At 44.2% G+C, this 22,900-nt stretch overlaps 1 protein-coding gene across 2 annotated transcripts in view; it reads left to right on the forward strand.

Annotated features, from left to right (window-relative positions):
* The window catches only part of lrrc56 (leucine rich repeat containing 56), a 351,577-nt gene that overhangs the window by 45,695 nt on the left and 282,982 nt on the right, over positions 1-22,900 (forward strand). Inside the window, exon 4 of one of the 2 annotated variants that reach the window (XM_073049966.1) lies at positions 6,797-6,884. The exons of the other annotated variant lie outside the window; for it this stretch is intronic. Coding sequence (XP_072906067.1) covers positions 6,797-6,884 — 88 coding nt within the window. The remainder of the gene's footprint in view (positions 1-6,796; positions 6,885-22,900) is intronic. 2 annotated transcript variants of the gene reach the window in all.

Genomic DNA, 22,900 nt, shown 5'->3' on the forward strand with positions numbered 1-22,900 from the left:
TATAGAAGTTTTTGAGTGTATTTGTTGACATGCCAAATCTCTTCAAACTCCAAATTAAGTATAGCCGCTGTCTTGCCTTCTTTATAACTACATCAATATGTTGGGACCTGGTTAGATCCTCGGAGATCTTGACACCCAGGAACTTGAAATTGCTCACTCTCTCCTGATGCTGGAGAAATTATAATGGTAACAAAGAGATGGCAGAGGAACTAAATGAGTATTTTGTATCAGTCTTCACAGTGGAAGACATTAGCAACATACCTGATAGCCAGAGGTCTCAGAGAATAGAATTAGGTACAGTCAAGATTACTAGAGAGAAAGTGCTTGGGAAGCTAAATGGACTAAGGATAGATAAGTCTCCCAGACCAGATGAGTTGCTGACAGAGGTGGCTTTGGAGATTGTGGAGGCATTGGAAATGATCTTCTAGGAATCAATAGATTCTGGCATGGTTCCAGTGGACTGGAAAGTCGAAAATGTAGTTCCACTGTTTAAGAAAGGAGGGAGGCAGCAATCATTGAGGGTGTTTAAGGAGGAGATTGATAGGTATCTAATTAGTCAGGGTATCAAGGGATATGGGGAAAAAGCCAGAAATTGGAACTAGATGAGAGAATAGTTTAGCTCATGGTAGAATGGCGGAGCAGACTCGATGGGCTGAATGGCCTACTTCAGCTCCTTTGTCTTGTGATCTTGTGATCTCCACTTCTGATCTCTGTGAGGATTGGTGTGTGTTCCTTCGTCTTACCCTTCCTGAAGTCCACAATCAGCTCTTTCGTCTTACTGATGTTGAGTGCTAGGTTATTGCTGCAGCACCATTCCACTAGTTGGCATATCTCACTCCTGAATCCTGTTGCTGTCTGTAAGGAGTTTGTACATTGTTCCTATGACCACGTGGGTTTTACCCGCATGCTCCAGTTTCCTTCCATGTTCCAAAGATGTACAGGTTAGGGTTAGTGAGTGTGGACATGCTGTGCTGGTGCTGTAAGCTTGGCAACACTTGCAGGCTCCCCCAGCACAATTATAGACATAGAAACATAGAAATGTAGAAAACCTACAGCACAATACAGGCCTCATCCTCCGTTGCTCCAAGGAGAAAAGGCTGAGTTCACTCAACTTATTCTCATAAGGCATGCTCCCCAATCCAGGCAACATCCTTGTAAATCTCCTCCGCACCCCTTGTATGGTTTCTACATCCTTCCTATAGTGAGGCAACCAGAACTGAGCACAATACTCCAAGTGGGGTCTGACCAGGGTCCTATTTAACTGCAACATTACCTCTCAGCTCCTAAACTCAGTCCCACGATAGATGAGGTCCAATGCTCCGACTGCTTTCTTAAGCACTGAGTCAACCTGCGCAGCAACTTTGAGTGTCCTATGGACTCAGACCCCATGATCCCTCTGATTCTCCGCACTGCCAAGAGTTTTACCATTAATACTATATTCTGTCATCATATTTGACCTACCAAAATGAAGCACCTCACACTTATCTGGGTTGAACTCCATCTGTTACTTCTCAGCCCAGTTTTGCATCCCATCAATGTCCCGCTGTAACCTCTGACAGCCCTCCACACTATCCACAACACCTCCCACCTTTGTGTCATCAGCAAATTTACTAACCCATCCTTCCACTTCTTCATCCAGGTCATTTATAAAAATCACAAAGAGTAAGGGTCCCAGAACAGATCACTGAGGCACACCACTGGTGACTGACCTCCATGCAGAATATGACCTGTCTACAACCACTCTTTGCCTTCTGTGGGCAAACCAGTTCTGGATCCCCAAAGCAATGTCCCCTTGGATCCCATGCGTCCTTACTTTCTCAGTAAGCCTTGCATGGGGTACTTTGTAAAATGCTTTGCTAAAATCCATATACATTCCATCTACTGCTCTACCTTCATCAATGTGTTTAGTCACATCCTCAAAAAATTGAATCAGGCTCGTAAGGCATGACCTGCCTTTGACAAAGCCATGCTGGCTATTCCTAATCATATTACGCCTCTCCAAATGTTCATAAATCCTGCCTCTCAGGATCTTCTCCATCAACTTACTAACCACTGAAGTAAGATTCATTGGTCTATAATTTCCTGGGCTATCTCTACTCCCTTTCTTGAAATATGGAAAAACATCTGCAACCCTCCAATCCTAGGGAACCTCTCCCGTCCACATTGTTGATGCAAAGATCATTGCCAGAGGCTCAGCAATCTCCTCCCTCACTTCCCACAGTATCCTGGGGTACATCTCATCTGGTCCCAGTGATTTATCCAACTTGATGCTTTCCAAAAGCTCCAGCACATCCTCTTTCTTAATATCTAGATGCTCAAGCTTTTCAGTCTGCTGCAACTCATCCCTACAATCGCCAAGATCCTTTTCTCTAGTACCTCAGCTATCTCCTCCGGTTCCATACACACTTTTCCACTGTCACACTTGATTGGTTCTATTCTCTCACGTCTTATCCTCTTGCTCGTCACAAACTTGTAGAATGCCATGGGGTTTTCCTTAATCCTGTCTGCCAAGGCCTTCTTCTAGCTCTCCTAATTTCTTTCTTAAGCTCCTTCCTGCTAGCCTTATAATTTTCTAAATCTCTGTCATTACCTAGCTTTTTGAACCTTTCATAAGCTCTTCTTTTCTCTTGACTAGATATACAACAGTCATTGTACACCACTGTTCCTGTACCCTACCATCCTTTCTCTGTCTCATTGGAACGTACCTATACAGAACTCCACGCAAATATCTCCTGAACGTTTGCCACATTTCTTCTGTACATTTCCCTGAGAACATCTGTTTCCAATTTATGCTTCCAAGTTCCTGCCCGACAGCCTCATATTTCCCCTTACTCCAATTAAACACTTTCCTAACTTGTCTGTTCCTAACCCTCTCTAAAGATATGGTAAAGGAGATAGAATTGTGATCACTATCTCCAAAATACTCTCCCACTGAGACAGGGTTGGTTGTTGACGCAAACGATGCATTTCACTCTATGTTTCAATGTACATGTAACAAATAAAGCTAATTTATGCATTCTGGCTGATAGGCAGCCCCTAAACATTTACTCCCCTGCCCCACCCCGCTACCAGCACAATGGCTAAAGTGTGCACTGGCCACAAACAGTAGTGCCATTAGAGATTAAAGATTTGACCAGAAAACGTTTCTGCTCTTTTGTTGTTTGATTTTTACCTGCAGTCTGTTTGAGGCCAGTACACATTATAGGCACTATGCTGGTAGCAGAGAGGGTGAGTGCTCAGAAGCTGCCTTTCAGCTGGACTGCATTGTTCTGGATGGTGTTGAGCATTCCAAAGATTGTCAACAGTGTGCCCATCAGGAGTGCCTGGAGCACTGCTTTAGCAGTAACTAACCGATGGGGTTTGTCCTCCTTTTCTGAACTGTAATATCCATCATACATGACTCGTGCGTTTTGCTGATGGAAACATTTGATGACTCATTCACTGCCAGAAACCTAATCTCTGACCTGCTCTTGTAGTGAAGATATTGATGTGGTTGGTGCAGTTGAGTTTCTGGTCATTGGGACCTCCAAGATGTTTGATGGAGGGAGGAGGTGAGAACTCACTCATGGTAATGCCATGGAATATGGAAGATTAGTTGTTGCATCTTCTTCTGTTTGAAATAGCGTTCCTTGGCATTAGTGTGGTGTGAACATTACATGCCACCTAGCAGTCTGTTACTGACCTGTCAAGATGTTTCTGAAAGTGTGGACAGCTTCCTTTGTCTATGGACATGTGAACGGGATTGAACACAGTACAATCGTCGATTAATTTTCTTACTTCTCACTTTGGCCTCAGCTGGATACAGGAGTTAGTGACAGTGGGATCGAACAGAAGACATTGGAGCAGAATTAGGCCATTAGACCCTGCATGTCTGCTCTGCCATTTCATCATGGCTGATCCATTTCCCTCTAAGCCACATTCTCCTGTCCTTATTCCCTGTAACCTTTTATGCCCTGACTTATCAAGAATCTATCAATTTCCCCCTTAAATATACCCAATGACTTGGCCACCTGGGGCAACAAATTCCACAGATTCTCCATCCTCTGGCTAAAGAAATCCCTCCTCATATCCATTCTAAATGGATGTTCCTCTATTCTATTCTGAGGCCATGCCCTCTGGCCATGGACTATTGGAAGCATCCTCTCTGCATTCACTCTATCTCGGCCTTTCAACATCAAACACTACAACTCAGTACTGGCCCTTCAGCCATCAATGTTGTGTCAGCATTTTAACCTACTGCAAGATCTGTATAACCGTTTCCTCCCATATAGCCCTCCATTTTTCTATAATCCATATCTATATGTCCCTAAAATGCCCCCCTATACTTTCCAACAAGCAGCTTAAAATTGTGCCAACTCTTATTAGCCATCTGGATCTGAGAGGAAAGCTGCAGTCGATCAACTCATCAACACTTATATCTGAATGTGACCATAAGACAGAGGAGCAGAATTAGGCCATTCAGCCCATCATCTGCTCCACCATTCCATCATGGCTGATTTACTATCCCTCTCAACCCCATTCCTCTTTTCTCCATAACCTTTGATGCCCTGCCTAACGGAGAGCCTCTGCTTTAAGTATACCAGATGACTTAGTCACCACAGCCATCTGTGGCAATGAATACACTACCCTCTAGTTAAAGAAATTTCACCTCAAATGGACATCCTCCTATTCTGAGGCGGTGCCCTTTGGTCAGAAGCTCCCCCTGCTGTAGGAAACATCCTATAGTGGTAACAAAGGTTTCAGCATTTCTTCAGTACTCACGTGCTGGGTCCTGCTGTCACTGAGAATGGCTGAGTTCTTGGAGCAGCCTCTTCCCGTCATCTGTGTACTCACCAGCACTTGCCACTAGGTGTGGATTGATGGCAGAGTGTTAATCTTCTAAATTCCCTGTCCAACCAGGGTTGATCACTGCTTATTCAGTAACAATGACGGGTGTATCAAACTATCAGATTACAGTCTGACAGTGTACAATCCCCCGGTCTGTCAGTAACAGTGATGTGTGTACCAGACTATGAGATTACAGACTGATGGTGTACAATCCCCCAGTCTGTCAGTAACAGTGAGGGGTGTACCAGACCATGAGATTATAGACTGACGGTGTACAATCCCCCAGTCTGTCAGTAACAAAGTAAGAGATGGACCAAAAGGAGGTTTCTTTTCTGTTATTTATGTCCCTATTTTCTTCCACAAGGGAAGATGTTGCCTGTAAGACCTCCAAACCAACCTTGTTTGGCTTAATACATCATCCAAAGGGGTTCCCTCCAATTGTTCTGTACGATGGGTTATGAGGATAGAAATGTGGAGCTGAAATTAACCCATGTTGTGGGTCTGTAGAATTTGCAGTTTGTGTAGCCATTCTCTAACCATACGGGTTTCTAATGTACAGATGTATGTGTTGTATCCTGCGCAAATCAAACTTGGACATTCACCGATTAAATGACTTAATGCAACCTGTGTACCTTACTACTGTTAGTTAATGATCTTGATGTCTTTTCGACTGATTTTATGTACTCTGTGGCCACTTTATTAGGTTCACCTGTACACCTCGTTATTACAAATATCTAGTCAGCCAATCAGGTGGCAGCATGATAAAGGCATGTGGACATGTTCAAGCTGTTTAGTTGTTGTTCAGACCAACAAACTTATAGGCAGGTACATGGATTATGATCTAAATGACCTTGACCTTGGAATGATTGTTGATGCCAAAAAGGGTGGATTGAGAATCTCAGATTCAGATTCAGTATCTCAGATTCCCCTGATCCCCTGGGGTTTTCACGCACAGCAGTCTCAGAGTTGACAGAGAATGGTGTGGAAAAGCAAAAAAAAACATCCAGTGAGAAGCAGTTCTGTGGTTGAAAACACCTTGTTAATGAGAGAGGTCAGAGGTAAATGGCCAGACTGGTTCAAACTGACAGGAAGGTGACAGTAACTCAAATAACCGCATGTTACAACAGTGGTGTGCAGAAGGGCATCTCTGAACAGCCAACACATCGAACCTTGAAGTGGCTGGGCTACAGCAGCAGCAGAACACACCTGTACCTAATAAACATAGAAATTTACAGCACATTGCAGGCCCTTCAGCCCACAATGTTGTGCCGACCATGTAACCTATTCTAGAAACTGCCTAGAATTTCCCTAGCACATAGCCCTCTATTTTTCTAAGCTCCATGTACCTATCTGAGAGGCTCTTAAAATACCCGATTGTACCTGCTTCACCACCGCTGCTGGCAGTGCATTCCACAGACCCCCACTCCCTGTGTGAAAAACCTACCCCTGACATCCCCTTGGTAACTATTTCCAAGCACCTGAAAACTATGCCCCCTCTTGTTAGCCTTTTCAGCCCTGGGAAAAAACCTCTAGTTATCCACATAATCAATACCCCTCATCATCTTAAACATCTCTATCAGGTCACTTCTCATCCTCTGTCGCTAAAAGGAGTAAAGGCCAAGTTCACTCAACCTATTCTCATAATGGATGCCCTCCAATCCAGGCAACATCCTTGTAAATCTGTTCTGCACTGTAGTATCCACATCCTTCCTGTAGTGAGGTGACCAGAACTGAACACAGTACTCCCAAGTGGGGTCTGACCAAGGTCTTATATAGCTAAAGTGGCCACTTGAGCGTTTATTTATTTATGTTCAGTATGGATTAAAATGTATGCTGTATAACTGGTTTGAATTTTGTGCTACCTATAAAATGAATGAGTTTCCTGTCTCTCTGTTCCTTTCACTGTCTTATCATTATTACAACTATGATTGACCCACTGGTTGCACACCTGTGTTTATTTACCTTACAGCGAGCCCTGACTGCGACTGAGGACCTGCAACTGGTGAAGGTTCTGGAGATGTGCGTGGACACACAGGGTAGCAGTCTAGGAAACTTTGGTGAGGCAGCATTTACTTAACAGCTCTTTAGTTAAAGTATCTTCCACAATGCTATCTTGTTTTCACTGAACTTTGTATAACTTGCTTTTAACATCTTAAATTAAAGGTCTTCAAAGGTGAATACACATTGTTCTGTGAAATTGATTTCATTTCATTGGGGCACAGGGTAGTGGAGCAGATAGTGTAATGCTAATACAGCACCAGTGAACCGGGTTCAAGTCTGCCACTGTCTGTAAGGAGTATGTAACTTCTCTCCATTTCCACATAGTTTTCCTCCGGATGCTCTGGTTTCCACCCACATTCCAAACACTTACAGGTTTGTATTAATTGGTTACATGGGTGTAATTGGCCGGTGCAGGCTCATTGGGCCAGAAGGGCCTGTTTCTGTGTTGTATCTCTAAATATGAAATTCAACATTACATCTAAAAATTGTGATGACATTGCACTCAATAGATTCACCTGTCCATTTCTCACTCCTTAACTTTCTTTTTCTTCTTTATTTCTGTTCCCCGTTTGTCTGTTGGCTCTATTTCTTTTGCCTTAATATTCTGTATCCCCTTTCAGGGCACTTCACTGATTTTTCTCTGTCTTGTTCTGGCTGCTGCTTTTTCACGTTCTTTCCAAATGCCATCCATCTGTAAGAATTTTCCACTCTCAGGCATTAACTGCTCTGCCCCTGACCTGCTAACACTTTTATTTCAGTGTTCTGTTCTAAACTTTTTTTTAAAAAAAAAGGATAACTGACAAATAGAAGATTGCCATAAGACATAGGAGCAGAAGTCAACCTCTCAGCCCTTGAAGTCTGTTCCACCATTCCACCATGGCTGATTTACTATCCATCTCAGCCCCATTCTTCTGCCTTCTCCCTGTCAACCTCCCTTTAAAAGTTTTCAATTTGGGATGTACAGCCTTCTATAGCAATGATCTCCACAGATTCACCACTCTCTGGATAAAGACATTCCCTCTCATCTCTGTTCTAAATAGATTTCCCTCTACTCTGAGGCTGTACCCTCTGGTCCTGGACTCCCCCACATCCTCTCCACATCCCCTCTCTTTGAGCCTTTCAGTATTTGATAGTTTTCAATGAGATTTCCCCCCCCCCCCCCATTCTTGTGATCTCCAGCAAGTACAGGCCCAGAGCCAACAAACCCGCCTCATATGTTAACCCTTTCGTTCCAGGAATGATTCTCATGAACCTCCTCTGGACCCTCTCCAATGCTGGCACATCTTTTCTTAGATAAGGTGCTCAAAGCAGCTCCAGCAAAGTGATTAGTTGTAATCCTGGGTTCCATTCTGTCCCTGCTGTTTGCTACTCCACACTGTTGTCCAGCCTCTTTATTTCAAGGACACAAGAGCTGTTCCAGCCTTCCAGTAGAAAGGCAAAGTAATCAGTGTTCAGCAGTTTGACTGTTGTGATTGAGTGGCAGTTCTTTTGACCCAAGCCTGCCTGTGAGGTCCTGGACCCCAGTGTTTAATCAGTAACAAAACTTACAGGTATTCTCTGTTCTACTTCAGAATAGGCAGCACAGTAGTGTAGTGGTTAGCGTAATGACTTGCAGTGCCAGCAGCTGGGGTTCAATTCGCACTGCTGTGTGTGAGGAGTTTGAGCATTCTCCCCGTGTCTGCATGTGTTTGCTCCGGATGCTCCTGTTTCCTCCTGCATTCCATAGACATATGGTTAGTAGATTAATTGTTCACATGGGCATCACAGCCTCACTGGGCCAGATGAGCCTGTGACCATGCTGTCTCTCTAAATAAATGCCAGATATACTTTTCAAATTTCAAGAAGCTAAGGAATTTGTTTAGATATCAGCAGTTATTTGCTCTGTATTTTTATTTGGTGATTTGTTTATGTTCCTGAATTTTTCTTTAAATAATTGTTGCTCCACTGTTTTAGATTCAGATTTATTTATCGTATGTACCTCAAAGCATACAGTAAAATGCATTGTTTGCAACACAACCTAAGGATGTGCTGGGGGCAGCCCAGAAGTGTTGCCACACAATCTCACGTCAAGATAATATGACAGCAACACTTAGCAGAATAACACAGAATATACCCAGCAATGAAGCAACAACAGTGAAACAAGCTCTGATTTTCTCACCTTCCCTCCAACTCGCCCATCCACATACATACATAGTCCTCTAACACCGACCGGGACAGGCCTTTTTCGGCCTTTAGCTGTCTCATGAATTCACAGGCACCGGGACCCAGCTTCCCCAGTGGAGTCACTGAGATTCGCAAACCATGCTCTGGCCATTGGGTCTCAATTTCTGGATCCCCGACTGACCTTCGGGCTTCGACCTGGATCTCCGATTGACCTTTGGGCCTTGATCAGCCTTCAAGCTTCAATCCGGATCCCTGATCCCCGATTGATCTTTAGTATTGACCTAGGACTTGCAGATGATGAAATTTGTTGTGAAACAAATGTTGTGAAATTTGTTATTTTGTGGCAGCTATACTGTGCAAGATATAAAAGGTACTATAAATAAGGATCGGAAGGGCCTGCTCTGCGCTGTAACTCAATAAATAATAAAATAAATAAACTTCATTTCCTTTACAATCTCATTTATTGCTAGTGTTTCCTGAACACTGAATGATCCTGAACATGGTTCTTTAAATGAGTAAGAGACGAAGGTGTGACCCTGACTAAAGAAACTGAAGTGTCTTGCTCAAATCATTGATTATTCATTCCCCTCCATGTCAGACATTGCCTGACCTGCTGAGATCCTCCATCATTTTGTGTGTGTGTGTTGCTTGACTAATCAGGATTCTGACGCAGACCCCACCATCCTGGATGAACTGCCTGAACCTCCTACTATCCACGACCTTCCAGGAGGTTCTATCAGTTGTCCATTCCCTTAAGAACAATAAGTCCCCTGGCACTGACAATATCTCTGCTGAGTTACTGAAGAACAGAGGGTACATGTGTATGCATATCCTCTACCAGTACATCACCAAGGCCTGGAATGATGAGAACATCCCACAGCAATGGAGAAATGCAAACATCGTTGTGATTTATAAGAACAAGGGTGACAAGGCCATCTGCGACAATAGTAGGGGCATATCACTCCTTTCTGTTGCTGGAAAGGTCCTGGCTAAGGTGATGCTTCAGAGGCTCATCAGCAACATCACCGAGTCAATGCTGCCTGAATCACAGTGTGGATTTAGGAAGAACAGGAGCTTCATGCTGGACATGATCTTCACAGCCCAGCAGCTTCAGGAAAAGTGCTGGGAGCAATATCAAGACCTGTTTATGGCCTTTGTTGACCTCTCCAAAGCATTCAACACTGTGCAAAGAGAGCTCTTATGGGATGTCCTCCTCAGGTTTGTCTGTCCCAATAAATTTGTTAACATCCTCCGCCAGTTCCATGATGGGATGACTGCTTGGGTGACCATAGGAGGACAAGAGTCCAAGCCCTTCCTTGTACGCGCAGGGGTGTGTGCTAGCGCCAATGCTCTTTAACATCTTCCTCTTGTGTGTTACCAAGCTTCTCCACAACGAAATTGAGGATAGCAGCGGTGTGGCAGTGGACGTCAGATTAGATGGCAACCTCTTTGACATCAGGAGGCTCCACACAACCACCAAACTCCATAGAGAAAGGGTCCTGGAGCTGCAGTATGCAGATGACTGTGCTCTTGTGGCCCATACTCCGGAGGATCTTCAGACTGTCCTTGCTGTGGCGGTGAGAGCGTACAGCAGGATGGGGCTGACAGTCAATACCACCAAGACAGAAGTGGTTTGCCAGTGGAGTACCGGAGTACCAGTGTCCCACCCACCCTACCTGCCTTCACTGTTGGTGATGAAAAGCTGTCAGTAGTGCCATCTTTCAAATATCTGGGGAGCATTCTCTCTGAGGATAGCGGCATTGACAACGACATCCAGAGCCGCATTAAACAGGCATCAGCTGCCTTTGGGAGACTTCAGCGTAGAGTCTTTTTGAACAGGAGCCTTCGTTCCTCCACAAAGGTCGCTGTATACCAAGTGGTCTGTGTCACCACCCTCCTTTATGGCCGTGAAGCTTAGGTAACCTACAGCCGACACATCAAGTCCTTGGAGCGCTTCCACATAAGCTGTCTTCTGCGCATCCTGAGAATTATTTGGCATGAGCGGGTGCCTCACAGTGAAATACTTGTAAAGACCAACTGCAGAAGTATTGAGGCCGTGATCACCCAGCGTCAGCTGCAGTGTCTGGGGCACGTGATAAGGATTTCCCCATGTTGGCTACCCCGCAGAGTGTTATACAGCCAGCTACATCATGGTCGACGCTCAGCTGGAGGGCCGAAGAAGCGCTATAAGGATCAGATGAAGAATGCTTTAAGGAAGTGTAAGATCAGACCTGAGGACCTGGAGGATGTTGCTGCTGACCGTAACACTTGGTGACAGCTGTGTAGGGATGGGGTTCGTATTCTGGAGATGGAAAGAACAACCAGAAGACAGCAGAAGAGAGCCAGGAGAAATGCAGCCATGGTTGCCATCACTACCACCACTACCACATATACATGTCCCACCTGCAGTAGAACTTGTGGGTCCAGGATAGGACTGTATAGTCATCACCGTTAAAGGAGTGAACATCGTCATCGGATTCCGATGGACAACCGAAGAAGAAGAAGTTGCTTGACTGTATTGGATCTCATGTCTGGCGTGTTCCGGTGTCTTAAACTAGTTCACTGTAGCAATGTTCAAAACCTGAATCTTACTGCCTATGAAGGCAAGAGCCTGGCAATCTTGCTTTTTGCAGTTTTAGGTGATAAATCAAAAGGGTAATCATCTTATCTGCGGTTTATTTCAGAAACAGACACTAACTGTATTGTCCCGGTACCGAAGAAACCACAACCAAAGGAGTTGAATGACTTCAGACCTGTTGCCTTGACGTCGCACGTTATGAAGACCATGGAGCGGCTGGTAATACAGAATCTGAGGCCACAAACCAGGCACGCCCAGGATCCTCTTCAGTTTGCGTATAAGGAGAAGGTGGGAGTGGAGGATGCTATCACGTATTTGCTGCACAAATCACTCTCTCACCTAGAGGGGGTCAGTTGTGCTGTGAGGATTACATTCCTTGACTTCTCTAGTGCCTTTAACACCATCCAGCCCAAGATCTTAAGGCACAAACTAACGGAGATGGGAGTAGACTCTCACATGGTGGATTGGATAGTGGACTACTTGACAGATAGACCTCAGTATGTGCGGTTGGGAGACTGTAGGTCTGACACGGTGGTCAGCAGTACAGGGGCGCCGCAGGGAACCGTACTCTCTCCGGTCCTGTTCACCCTGTACACATCAGACTTCCAATATAACTCGGAGTCCTGCCATGTGCAGAAGTTCGCTGATGACACGGCCATAGTGGGGTGTGTCAGGAATGGACAGGAGGAGGAGTATAGGAAACTGATACAGGACTTTGTGATATGGTGCAACTCAAACTACCTGCGTCTCAATATCACCAAGACCAAGGAGATGGTGGTGGACTTTAGGAGATCTAGGCCTCATATGGAGCCAGTGATCATTAATGGAGAATGTGTGGAGCAGGTTAAGACCTACAAGTATCTGGGAGTACAGTTAGACGAGAAGCTAGACTGGACTGCCAACACAGATGCCTTGTGCAGGAAGGCACAGAGTCGACTGTACTTCCTAAGAAGGTTGGCGTCATTCAATGTCTGTAGTGAGATGCTGAAGATGTTCTATAGGTCAGTTGTGGAGAGCGCCCTCTTCTTTGTGGTGGCGTGTTGGGGAGGAAGCATTAAGAAGAGGGACGCCTCACGTCTTAATAAGCTGGTAAGGAAGGCGGGCTCTGTCGTGGGCAAAGTACTGGAGAGTTTAACATCAGTAGCTGAGCGAAGGGCGCTGAGTAGGCTACGGTCAATTATGGATAACTCTGAACATCCTCTACATAGCACCATCCAGAGACAGAGAAGCAGTTTCAGCGACAGGTTACTATCGATACAATGCTCCTCAGACAGGATGAAGAGGTCAATACTCCCCAATGCCATTAGGCTTTACAATTCTACCGCCAGGACTTAAGAACTTTTTAAAAGCTATTATTAATGCTTTTTGAGATAGTGATTTAGATGCATATCATATTTTTTACTGAGTTAAGTATTGTATGTAATTAGTTTTGCTACAACAAGTGTATGGGACATTGGAAAAAAAGTTGAATTTCCCCACGGGGATGAATAAAGTATCTATCTATCTATCTATCAGAGACAGCCAGCCTTTCAGAATCAGAATTGGGTTTAATTTAATTGGCATAGGTCATGAAATTTGTTGTTTTGTGGCAGCAGTATATTCCAATACTCATGTCCTCCATTGGTCAGGGTTGACCATGGATGTTAAGTCCCAACTGTCTACGAGATATGCAAACCAATATGTAAGCCAGGGCAGTATGATATGGAGAGCAAGTTGTTCCTCATGTAGCAGGCTCCCCCTCTCCATGCAGCTGATGAAACATAGAAACTCTACAGCACAATACAGGCCCTTTGGCCCACGAACCTGTGTTGAACATGTCCCTACCTTAGAACTACCTAGGCTTTACCCATAGCCCTCTATTTTTTTAAGCTCCATGTAGCCATCCAGGAGTCTCTTACAAGACCCTATCGTTTCTGCCTCCACCACTGCCATTGCCACCAGCAGCCCATTCCATGCCCTACCACTCTCTGTATAAAAAACATGCCCCTGACATCTCCTCTGTACCTACTTCCAAGCACCTTAAAACTATGCCCTCTTGTGCTAGCCACTTCAGCCCTGGGGAAAAGTCACTGACTATCCACACAATCAATGCCTCTCATTATCTTATACACTTCTTTTATTCTGTTTTCTAAAGTTTTAAAGTTCAGTGGTTGGTAAGTTGATGGAGAAGATCCAGAGAGGCAGGATTTATGAACATTTGGAGAGGTATAATATGATTAGGAATAGTCAGCATGGCTTTGTCAAAGGCAGGTCATGCCTTACGAGCCTGATTGAATTTTTTGAGGATGTGACTAAACACATTGATGAAGGTAGAGCAGTAGATGTAGTGTATATGGGTTTCAGCAAGGCATTTGATAAGGTACCCCATGCAAGGCTTTTTGAGAAAGTAAGGAGGCATGGGATCCAAGGGGACATTGCTTTGTGGATCCAGAACTGGCTTGCCCACAAAAGGCAAAGAGTGGTTGTAGGCAGGTCATATTCTGCATGGAGGTCAGTCACCAGTGGTGTGCCTCAGGGATCTGTTCTGGGACCCTTACTCTTCGTGATTTTTATAAATGACCTGGATGAAGAAGTGGAAGGATGGGTTAGTAAATTTGCTGATGACACAAAGGTGGGAGGTGTTGTGGATAGTGTGGAGGGCTGTCAGAGGTTACAGCGGGACATTGATAGGATGCAAAACTGGGCTGAGAAGTAACAGATGGAGTTCAACCCAGATAAGTGTGAAGTGCTTCATTTTGGTAGGTCAAATATGATGACAGAATATAGTATTAATGGTAAGACTCTTGGCAGTGTGGAGAATCAGAGGGATCTTGGGGTCCGAGTCCATAGGAGGGTCAAAGCAGCTGTGCAGGTTGACTCTGTGGTTAAGAAGGCGTACGGTGTATTGGCCTTCATCAATCGTGGAATTGAATTTAGAAGCCGAGAGGTAATGTTGCAGCTATATAGGACCCTGGTCAGACCCCATTTGGAGTACTGTGCTCAATTTTGGTTGCCTCACTACAGGAAGGATGTGGAATCCATAGAAAGGGTGCAGAGGAGATTTACAAGAACGTTGCCTGAATTGGGGAGCATGCCTTATGAGAATAGGTTGAAGGAACTCAGCCTTTTCTCCATGGAGCGAAGGAGGATGAGAGGTGACCTGATAGAGGTGTATAAGATGATGAGAAGCATTGATCGTGTGGATAGTCAGAGGCTTTTTCCCAGGGCTGAAATGGTTGCCACAAGAGGACACAAGTTTAAGGTGCTGAGAAGTAGGTACAGAGGAGATGTCGTGTAAGTTTTCCACTCAGAGAGTCGTGAGTGCGTGTAATGGGCTGCCGGCAATGGCGGTGGAGGCAGATTTGATAAGGTCTTTTAAGAGACTTTTAGATAGGTACATGGAGCTTAGTAAAATAGAGGGCTATAGGTAACCGTAGTAATTTCTAAGGTAGGGACATGTTCGGCACAACTTTGTGGGCCAAAGGGCCTGTATTGTGCTGTAGGTTTTCTATGTTTCTATGTTTTTTTTTAGTCCAAAGGAACAGCAGAATTCAATACAGTTTGGCACCAGCAGCCTCACAGAAGTCATCAATCTGCATTGAACTCAATGTAGGACTGCTTTAGGTACATCAGCTCCAGATTTTTCCTCGAGGTTGATTCCTGATGCCTTCTCCTCGAGTGGGTATAGTTGAAAGGCAGTGGAGGTTTGAGATCAGAATTTTCATTCTCCTAGAAGAGCTGCCAACCTCAGCTGGTGAGCTCCAGCCACCCAGCAAGATTGGTTTGAAGGCGGCAGTAACTTGGCTTTGCCCCTTCTCCTGTCAGTAGAAATGGTTCTGCAGGGCTTAGTTGTTAAGCCACACATGAAGACCAGAATCTGGACAGAGGCCAGAGGCTATTTGAGACACATGCCATTGAGAGATTTAAGTTTGCTCCACCATTCGATCATGGCTGATCCTTTTTTTCCTCCTCCTCAACCTCAGTTCCTGGCCTTCTTCTCCTAAACTTTTGATGCCATGTCCAATCAAGAATCTGTTAATCTCTGTCTTAAGTACACCCAATAACCTGGCCTCCACAGCTGCATGTGCATCAAATTCCACAAATTCACCACCCTTTGGCTAAAGAAATTTCTCTGCATCTCTATTTTGAATGGATGCTCTTCTATTCTGAGGCTGTGTCCTCTTGTCCTAGACCTTACCACCATGGGAAACATCCTTGCCACATCTACTCTGTCTAGGCCTTTCAACATTCGAAAGGTTTCAATGAGATCCTTCTTCATTCTTCTGAGTTCCAGTGAGTACAGACCCAGAATCATCAAATGTTTCTCGTATAATAACCCTTTCATTCCTGGAATCATCCTTGTGAACATCCTCTGGACCCTCTCCAATGCCAGCACATCTTTTCTACGATCAGGGGCCCAAAACTGTTCCCAATACTCAAGGTGAAGCCTCACCAGTGTCTTTTAAAGCCACAGCATCACATCCCTGCTCTTGTATTCTAGACCTCTTGAAATGAATGCTAACATGGCATTTGCCTTCCTTACCACCGACTCAATCTGCAAGTAACCTTCAGGGTGTTCTGCACAAGGATTCCCAAGTCCCTCTGCATCTCAGTTTCCTGGATTTTCTCCCTGTTAAGAAAATAGTTGACACATTTATTTTTACTACCAAAGTGCATGACCATGCATTTTGTAGCACTGTATTTCATTTGCCACTTCCTTGCCCATTCTCCTAATCTGTCTAAGTCCTTCTGCATCCTACCTGTTTCCTCAACACTACCTGCTCCTCCACCAATCTTCATATCATCTGCAAACTTGGCAACAACGCCATCTAAATCTTTGATATACAGCATAAAAAGAAGTGGTCCCAACACCAACCCCTGAGGAATACCACTAGTCACTGACAGCCAGCCAGAAAATGATCCTTTTATTCCCACTTGCTGCTCCCTACCAGTCAGCCAATGCTCTAACCATGCCAGCAACTTTCCTTTAAATCCACGGGCTCTTAACTTGGTAAGCAACCTCATGTGTGGCACCTTGTCAAAGGCCTTCTGGAAGTCCAAATATACAACATCTACTACATCCCCTTTATCTATCCTACTTGTAATATCCTCAAATAATTCCAACAGGTTGATCAGCCAGGATTTTCCCTGAAGGAAACCATGCTGGTGTTGTACTATCTTGTCCTGTGTCACCAAGTACTCCATTACCTCATCCTTAACAATTGACTGTAACATCTTCCCAACCATTGAGGTCAGGCTAAGTGGTCTATAATTTCCTTTCTGCTGCCTTCCTCCTTTCTTAAAGAGTGGAGTGACATTTGCAATTTTCCAGTCCTTGCAATTTTACAATTTGCCGGAGTCCAATGATTTTTGAAAGATCATTTCTAATGCCACCACAATCTCCAAGGCTAACTCTTTCAGAACTCTAGGGTGCAGTTCCTCTGGTCTGGGTGACTTATGTCTGAGAGGGCACAGTTTTAAGGTGCTTGGAAGTAGGTACAGAGGAGATGTCAGGGATAACCGGGGTAAGTTTTTTTACGTAGAATGGTGAGTGCATGGAATGGACTGCTGGCCACGGTGGTGGAGGCCAATCCAATAGGGTCTTTTAAGAGGCTCCTGGATAGGTATGTGGAGCTTAGAAATATAGAGGGCTATGAGTAACCCGAGGTAATTTCTAAAGTAAGTTCATATTCAGCATAGCATTGTGGGCTGAAAGGCCTGTATTGTGCTGTAGGTTTTCCATGTTTCTATGTACTTCAGGTCTCCATCATCAGGCACACTGCTAGTGTCCTCCACAGTGAACAACAGCAAAATACTCTTAGTTCATCAGCCATCTCCTTGTACCCAATTATTATTTCTCCTGCCTCATTTTCTAGCAGTCCTATATCCACTCTCATTTCTCTTTTATTTTTAACATATTTGATAAAACTTTTACTATCCACCTTGATGTTATTTGCTAGCTAGCTTTCATATTTCTTTTCTCTTCTAATGATTTTTTTAGTTGCTTTCTGTAGGTTTTTAGAACCTTCCCAATCCTTTATCTTCCCACTAATTTTTGCTTTGTTGTATGCCCTTTCTTTTGCTTTTACAATAGCTTTGACTTCCCTTGTCAGCCACGGTTGTACTATTTTACCATTTGAGTATTTCTTCACTTTTGGAATACACATGTCCTGCACCTTCCTCATTTTCTCCCAGAAACTCACGCTATTGCTGCTCTGCTGACATCCCTGCCAGCAGCTCCTTCCAATTTACTTTGGCCAACTCCTCTTTCATGCCACTGTAATTTCCTTTACTCCACTGAAGTACTGCTACATCAGACTTTACTTTCTCCCTAACATGTTTCAAGTTGAACTCAATCATATTGTGATCACTGTCTCCTAAGGGTTCTTTTACCTTAAGCTCCCTAGTGACCTCTGGTTCTTTACATAACACACAATCCAGTATAGCTGATCCCCTAGTAGGCTCAATGACAAACTGCTCTAAAAAGCTACCTCTTAGGCATTCAACAAACTCCCTCTCTTGAGATCCATTATCAACTTGATTTTCCCCATCGACCTGCATGTTAAAATCTCCCATGACTGCCATAACATTGCCCTTTTGACACGCCTTTCCTATTTCCTGTTGTAACCTGTGGTCCACCTTCCAGCCACTGTTGGGAGGCCTGTATATAACTGCCATCAACATCCTTTTACCCTTGCAGTTTCTTAACTCAACCCACAAGTATAACATCTTCTAATCCTATGTCACATCTTTCTACTGATTTGAGGCCATTCTTTACCAGTAGTCACATCGCCCCCTCTGCCTACCTTCCTGTCCCTCTGATATAACGTGTAACCTTGGACTGCCAGCTCCCAACTACAACCATCCTTCAGCCACGATTCAGTGATGGCCACAACAACATCATCCCTGACAATCTGTAATAGTGCAACAAGATCATCCGCCTTATTTCTTATACTACATGCATTTAGATAAAACGCCTTGAATACCGTATTTGTTGTCCTTTCTGATTCCCCGTCCCTTATGCTTTGATGCTCAGCCTGTTGGCTGTAACTAAGTCCCATCACCTGCTTGAGTTTCCTGACAATCTGACTGCATGCTACCTTTACTTTTTAACATCTGCCCTGTACTGAGTCCCTTCACTCTGGTTCCCACACCCCTGCCAAATTAATTTAAACACTCCCCAACTGCTCTAATAAACCTGCCCGCAAGAATATTGGTCCCCCTCGAGTTCAGGTGCAACCTGTCACTTTCGAAAATGTTATACGTCCCCCAGAAGAGATCCAAATGATCCAGGAACCTGAAGTCTTGCTCCCTGCACCAGCTTCTCAGCCACACATTTATCTGCCAAATCATCCTGTTTCTACCCTCACTGGAATGTGGCACAGGCAGCAATCCAGAAATTACTACTTTGGAGGTCCTGCTTCTCAGCTTTCTACCTAGCTCTCTAAAGTGTCTTTTCAGGACCTCTTTGCTTTTCCTTCCTATGTCATTGGTACCAATATGTACCAAGACACCTGGCTGCACCCTTCCCTCTCCAAAATGTTATGGATGCGATCTGAGACATCCCTGACCTTGGCACCTGGGAGGCAACATACCATCTGGGTGCCTTGTTCACGTCCACAGAATCTCCTGTCTGTTCCCCTCACTATTGTCCCCTATCACTACCCCTCCCTTCTTCTCTTTCTTTTCCTTCTGCACCACGAACCCATGGTCAGTGCCTGTAACCCAGTCGCCATGTCATTCTCCCGAGAGGTCATCCCCCATAAAATTACCCAAAGTGGTATACTTGTTTTTGAGTGGGATGTCCACAGGTGTGCTCTGCTCTAACTGCCTATTTCCATTTCTCTTGATGGTCACCCAGCTACTTGCCTCCTGCAATTTCGGGGTGACTACTTCTCTGTAACTTTGATCAATTATGCCCTCACTTTCCCATACAAGCTGAAGGTCATCCAGTTTTTGCTCCAGATCCCTAACACTGTCTTCAAGGAGCTGCAGTCGGATGTACTTCATGCAGATGTAGTTTCCCGGGAGACTCTGGCTCTCCCAGTTCTCCAACATCTGGCATGAAGAGCACACCACAGCCATTTAAATGGTACAGTAAGAGAGGAATAGGAAAAAAAAACAAAAAGGAAGCTTTAACAGACACTTTACACAAAGTTGACGCCTCTTCTGTCGCTTCTACTCTCGCCACTGGCCTACTCCTGACAATGGCTGCTCTGCTTATCCCTTCTGTACTTTTATTTAGTTTGTAGAGATCTGTTAATGCCATTGATAGGCCCCCTACAATGGACAAACGCCCGTGGAGCTCTCTTTTTAAATAACACTGCCGACCTGTGAGAAACACCTCTTCATAAAGCTCTGTTGATGCTGCTAATTTAATGGGTAGTGGGAGCTTATCCCTACCACCCTCCCCCAGCTATGCCAATCTTAAAGAAATTCCAATACGTAATAATAAAAAACAATAAATTACAATAGAAAATATATTTTTTTAAATTAAATTAAGTAGTGCAAAATGAGAGCAAGAAAAAAATCCTGGCAAAAAGAGACGAAACAGGCCCGGATTGTGGCAGTCTAGTAAACAAACACCTGACACATGGTTCTGGTGCGAAACGGATACAGAATTTCCACCCCATCACACACGCCTTTCCTCTCTTCCTCTCTGTAATAACCATGTTGAGGATTATTCAGTGTTCAGGAAACATTACCAGTAGATGAGATTGTAAAGGAAATGAATTTTATGCCTGGCCATCCCTACAATCATTATTACTATTGAATACATTTACTATTCTGATGCAAAATCATGCATGTAGCAGGCAAATTGGGCAAGTTAAGATTAAAGGTTACGGGGAGAAGGCAGGAGAATGGAGTTGAGAAGGATAATAAATCGGCAATGATGGAACGGTAGAGCCAACTTGATGGGCCAAATGGCCTAATTCTGCTTCTATGTCTTATGGTTTTAAATGAGTGGAGAAAATAATTGGATTTCTATTTTGCAGGACAAATTTCTCACTGTTCTTAGATTTGATTGTGGTCTAGATTAGTCCTGCAGCTGCATTACTTAGAATAGTCTGATTTCCCATTTCTAATCTAATTTTCTTTGTGGTCACTGCTGAGGCTTTATCTCTGGGCCTTTCAAGACCTTTGCATGCAAGAAGTACTTTCTATCCATTATTTTGAACAGTGAATTTCACTGAGTAAGACAATGACAACAGCATATAAAAGGTTGCCAGTAATTGCATACTTTACAGTACAGAGTTATGAGCTCAGCCTTCATAAGGAAATTGATGCCAAGCCCTTTTTGAATGCATTGTTTGTATTGCTCTTCTATGTGGGCAGCAAGTACAGAACTGACTGATGTAATGAGGTTCAGTATTTGACCTTAGAAGCAGCTGCTGTGGGTTCCAGCCATTTTAACTGCTGTTTTATCTTATTACATTGAGAGATACAGCATGGAACAGGCCCTACTGGCCCAATCAGCCATGCTGTCCAGCAACCCACCTAAGTAGAGCCATATAAAACTATAGCACAGAAACACACCCTTCAGCCCATCTAGTCATTGCCGAACCATTTAAACTGCGTAGTCCCATCAACGTGCACCCAGACCACAGCCCTCCGTACCCCTAGCATCCATGTACCTATCCACACTTCTCTTAAATGTTGAAATCGGAATCACATCCACCACTTGTGCTGGTACCTCATTCCACATTCTCACTACCCTCTGAATGAAGAAATTTCCCCTCATATTCCCCTTAAACATTCCACCTCATAATTTTGTATACCTCTATCAAATCTCCCCTCAATTTTCTGTGTTCTAGAAAATAAAGTTGTAACTTTTTCCATCCTTTCTGATAGCTGGGTCCTTCAGTCCTGGCAACATCCTTGTAAATTTTCTCTGTACTCTTTCAAATTTATTTCATAACATCCCAACTTCTGTATTCAATACTTTGATCTATGAAGGCCAATGTGCTAAAACTTTCTTTTTGACTATATCTACCTGTAACACCACTTTCGATGAATTATGGACCTGTACTCCCAGATCCCTTTGTTCTACTGCCCTCCTCACAATGTTCCCTCTAAATTGTAATGGCCAGTGTGCGCAAAAATCTTGGGCTGTGAAACGTTTTTCCCAGTGACAACAGCGTGTGCACTGAATAATTTCATCAATAAAAACAGTATAAATAAGCCAATACTCAGACTTCCGGTAAGATGGCGATTGTTTAGCTGCTCTGAACTTTTGTTCCGTTACTGTCGCTACCTTTGCACTAAATGTCTCCATTTTTTAAACCTTAGTTAGGAATTATTTCGGTATCTCTTACTTGCCTGTGAATATATCTAACTTACAATGTCTAGCAAGAGTTCTAAATCCGGGAGAAAAGAAGCGATGACCCCGTTGGACGAGACTGTAGTGGCGCTTGGAAGGCTCCGAGACGAAATCTTAAAGGAATTTAAAACCGCTGGGGACTTCTGCAAGAGTTCTAAACCCGGGGGAAAAGAAGCCATGACCCCGTCGGACGAGACGCTGGTTGCGCTTGGAAAGCTCCAAGATGAAATCTTAAAGGAATTTAAAACCGCTGTCAAACAGTTAGAAGACAAACTGGATCAGATCAACGATAAAGTGGACAAACATGCTGAACATTTATCTCGCATCGATTCGACTTCTGAAGATTTAGAAAGTCGTGTTCGATACTTGGAGACTCTCTGTTCCAGCTTAGAGGAAAAATCTAACAAACTTCTTTCCAAAATGGTGGATCTCGAAAATCGTAGCAGACGCTGTAACATCAGAATTCTGGGATTACCAGAGGCGACTGAAAAGGGATCAACCGTGAAGTTTTTCGCCGAGTTTCTCTGTGAGTTATTCGGGAAAGATTTGCTTCCGAAGCCGCCCGAGCTCGAACGGGCACACAGAGTTTACGTTCCCCTCGGAATTCTGGGCTCCCGCCCGCGACCAGTAATCTTGTGTTTCCACCAATACCAGGTAAAACACAGTCTGATCGTAGAGGCGCGTCGCAGGGGGTCGCTTCCCTTCAAGGATACAACCATTCGCTTTGTGGAAGATTTTGCACCCCAGACCTTAAAGATGCACGCTGAGTTTAAAGGCACAATGAAAGTGCTTTTTGATCGTGGTTTCAAACCTTCCCTTCGTAACCCTGCTGATCTACGAATCAAGCTTAATACCGGGAAATATAAGTGGTTCAAATCAGCGAAGGAAGCTGAAGCGTTTGTGGCAAGTCTTCCGGCTATCCAGCCATCTTCGGAATCTGATCGGACCTCATAAAATGGTGGATAAGTACTCCTCGTAGTAAAATTACTTTCTCTGGACTCGGAATTCACTTGAATCACTTGGACATTATT

This window comes from Hemitrygon akajei, chromosome 6, assembly GCF_048418815.1.
Source record: "Hemitrygon akajei chromosome 6, sHemAka1.3, whole genome shotgun sequence".
Classification (NCBI taxonomy): Eukaryota; Metazoa; Chordata; class Chondrichthyes; order Myliobatiformes; family Dasyatidae; genus Hemitrygon; species Hemitrygon akajei.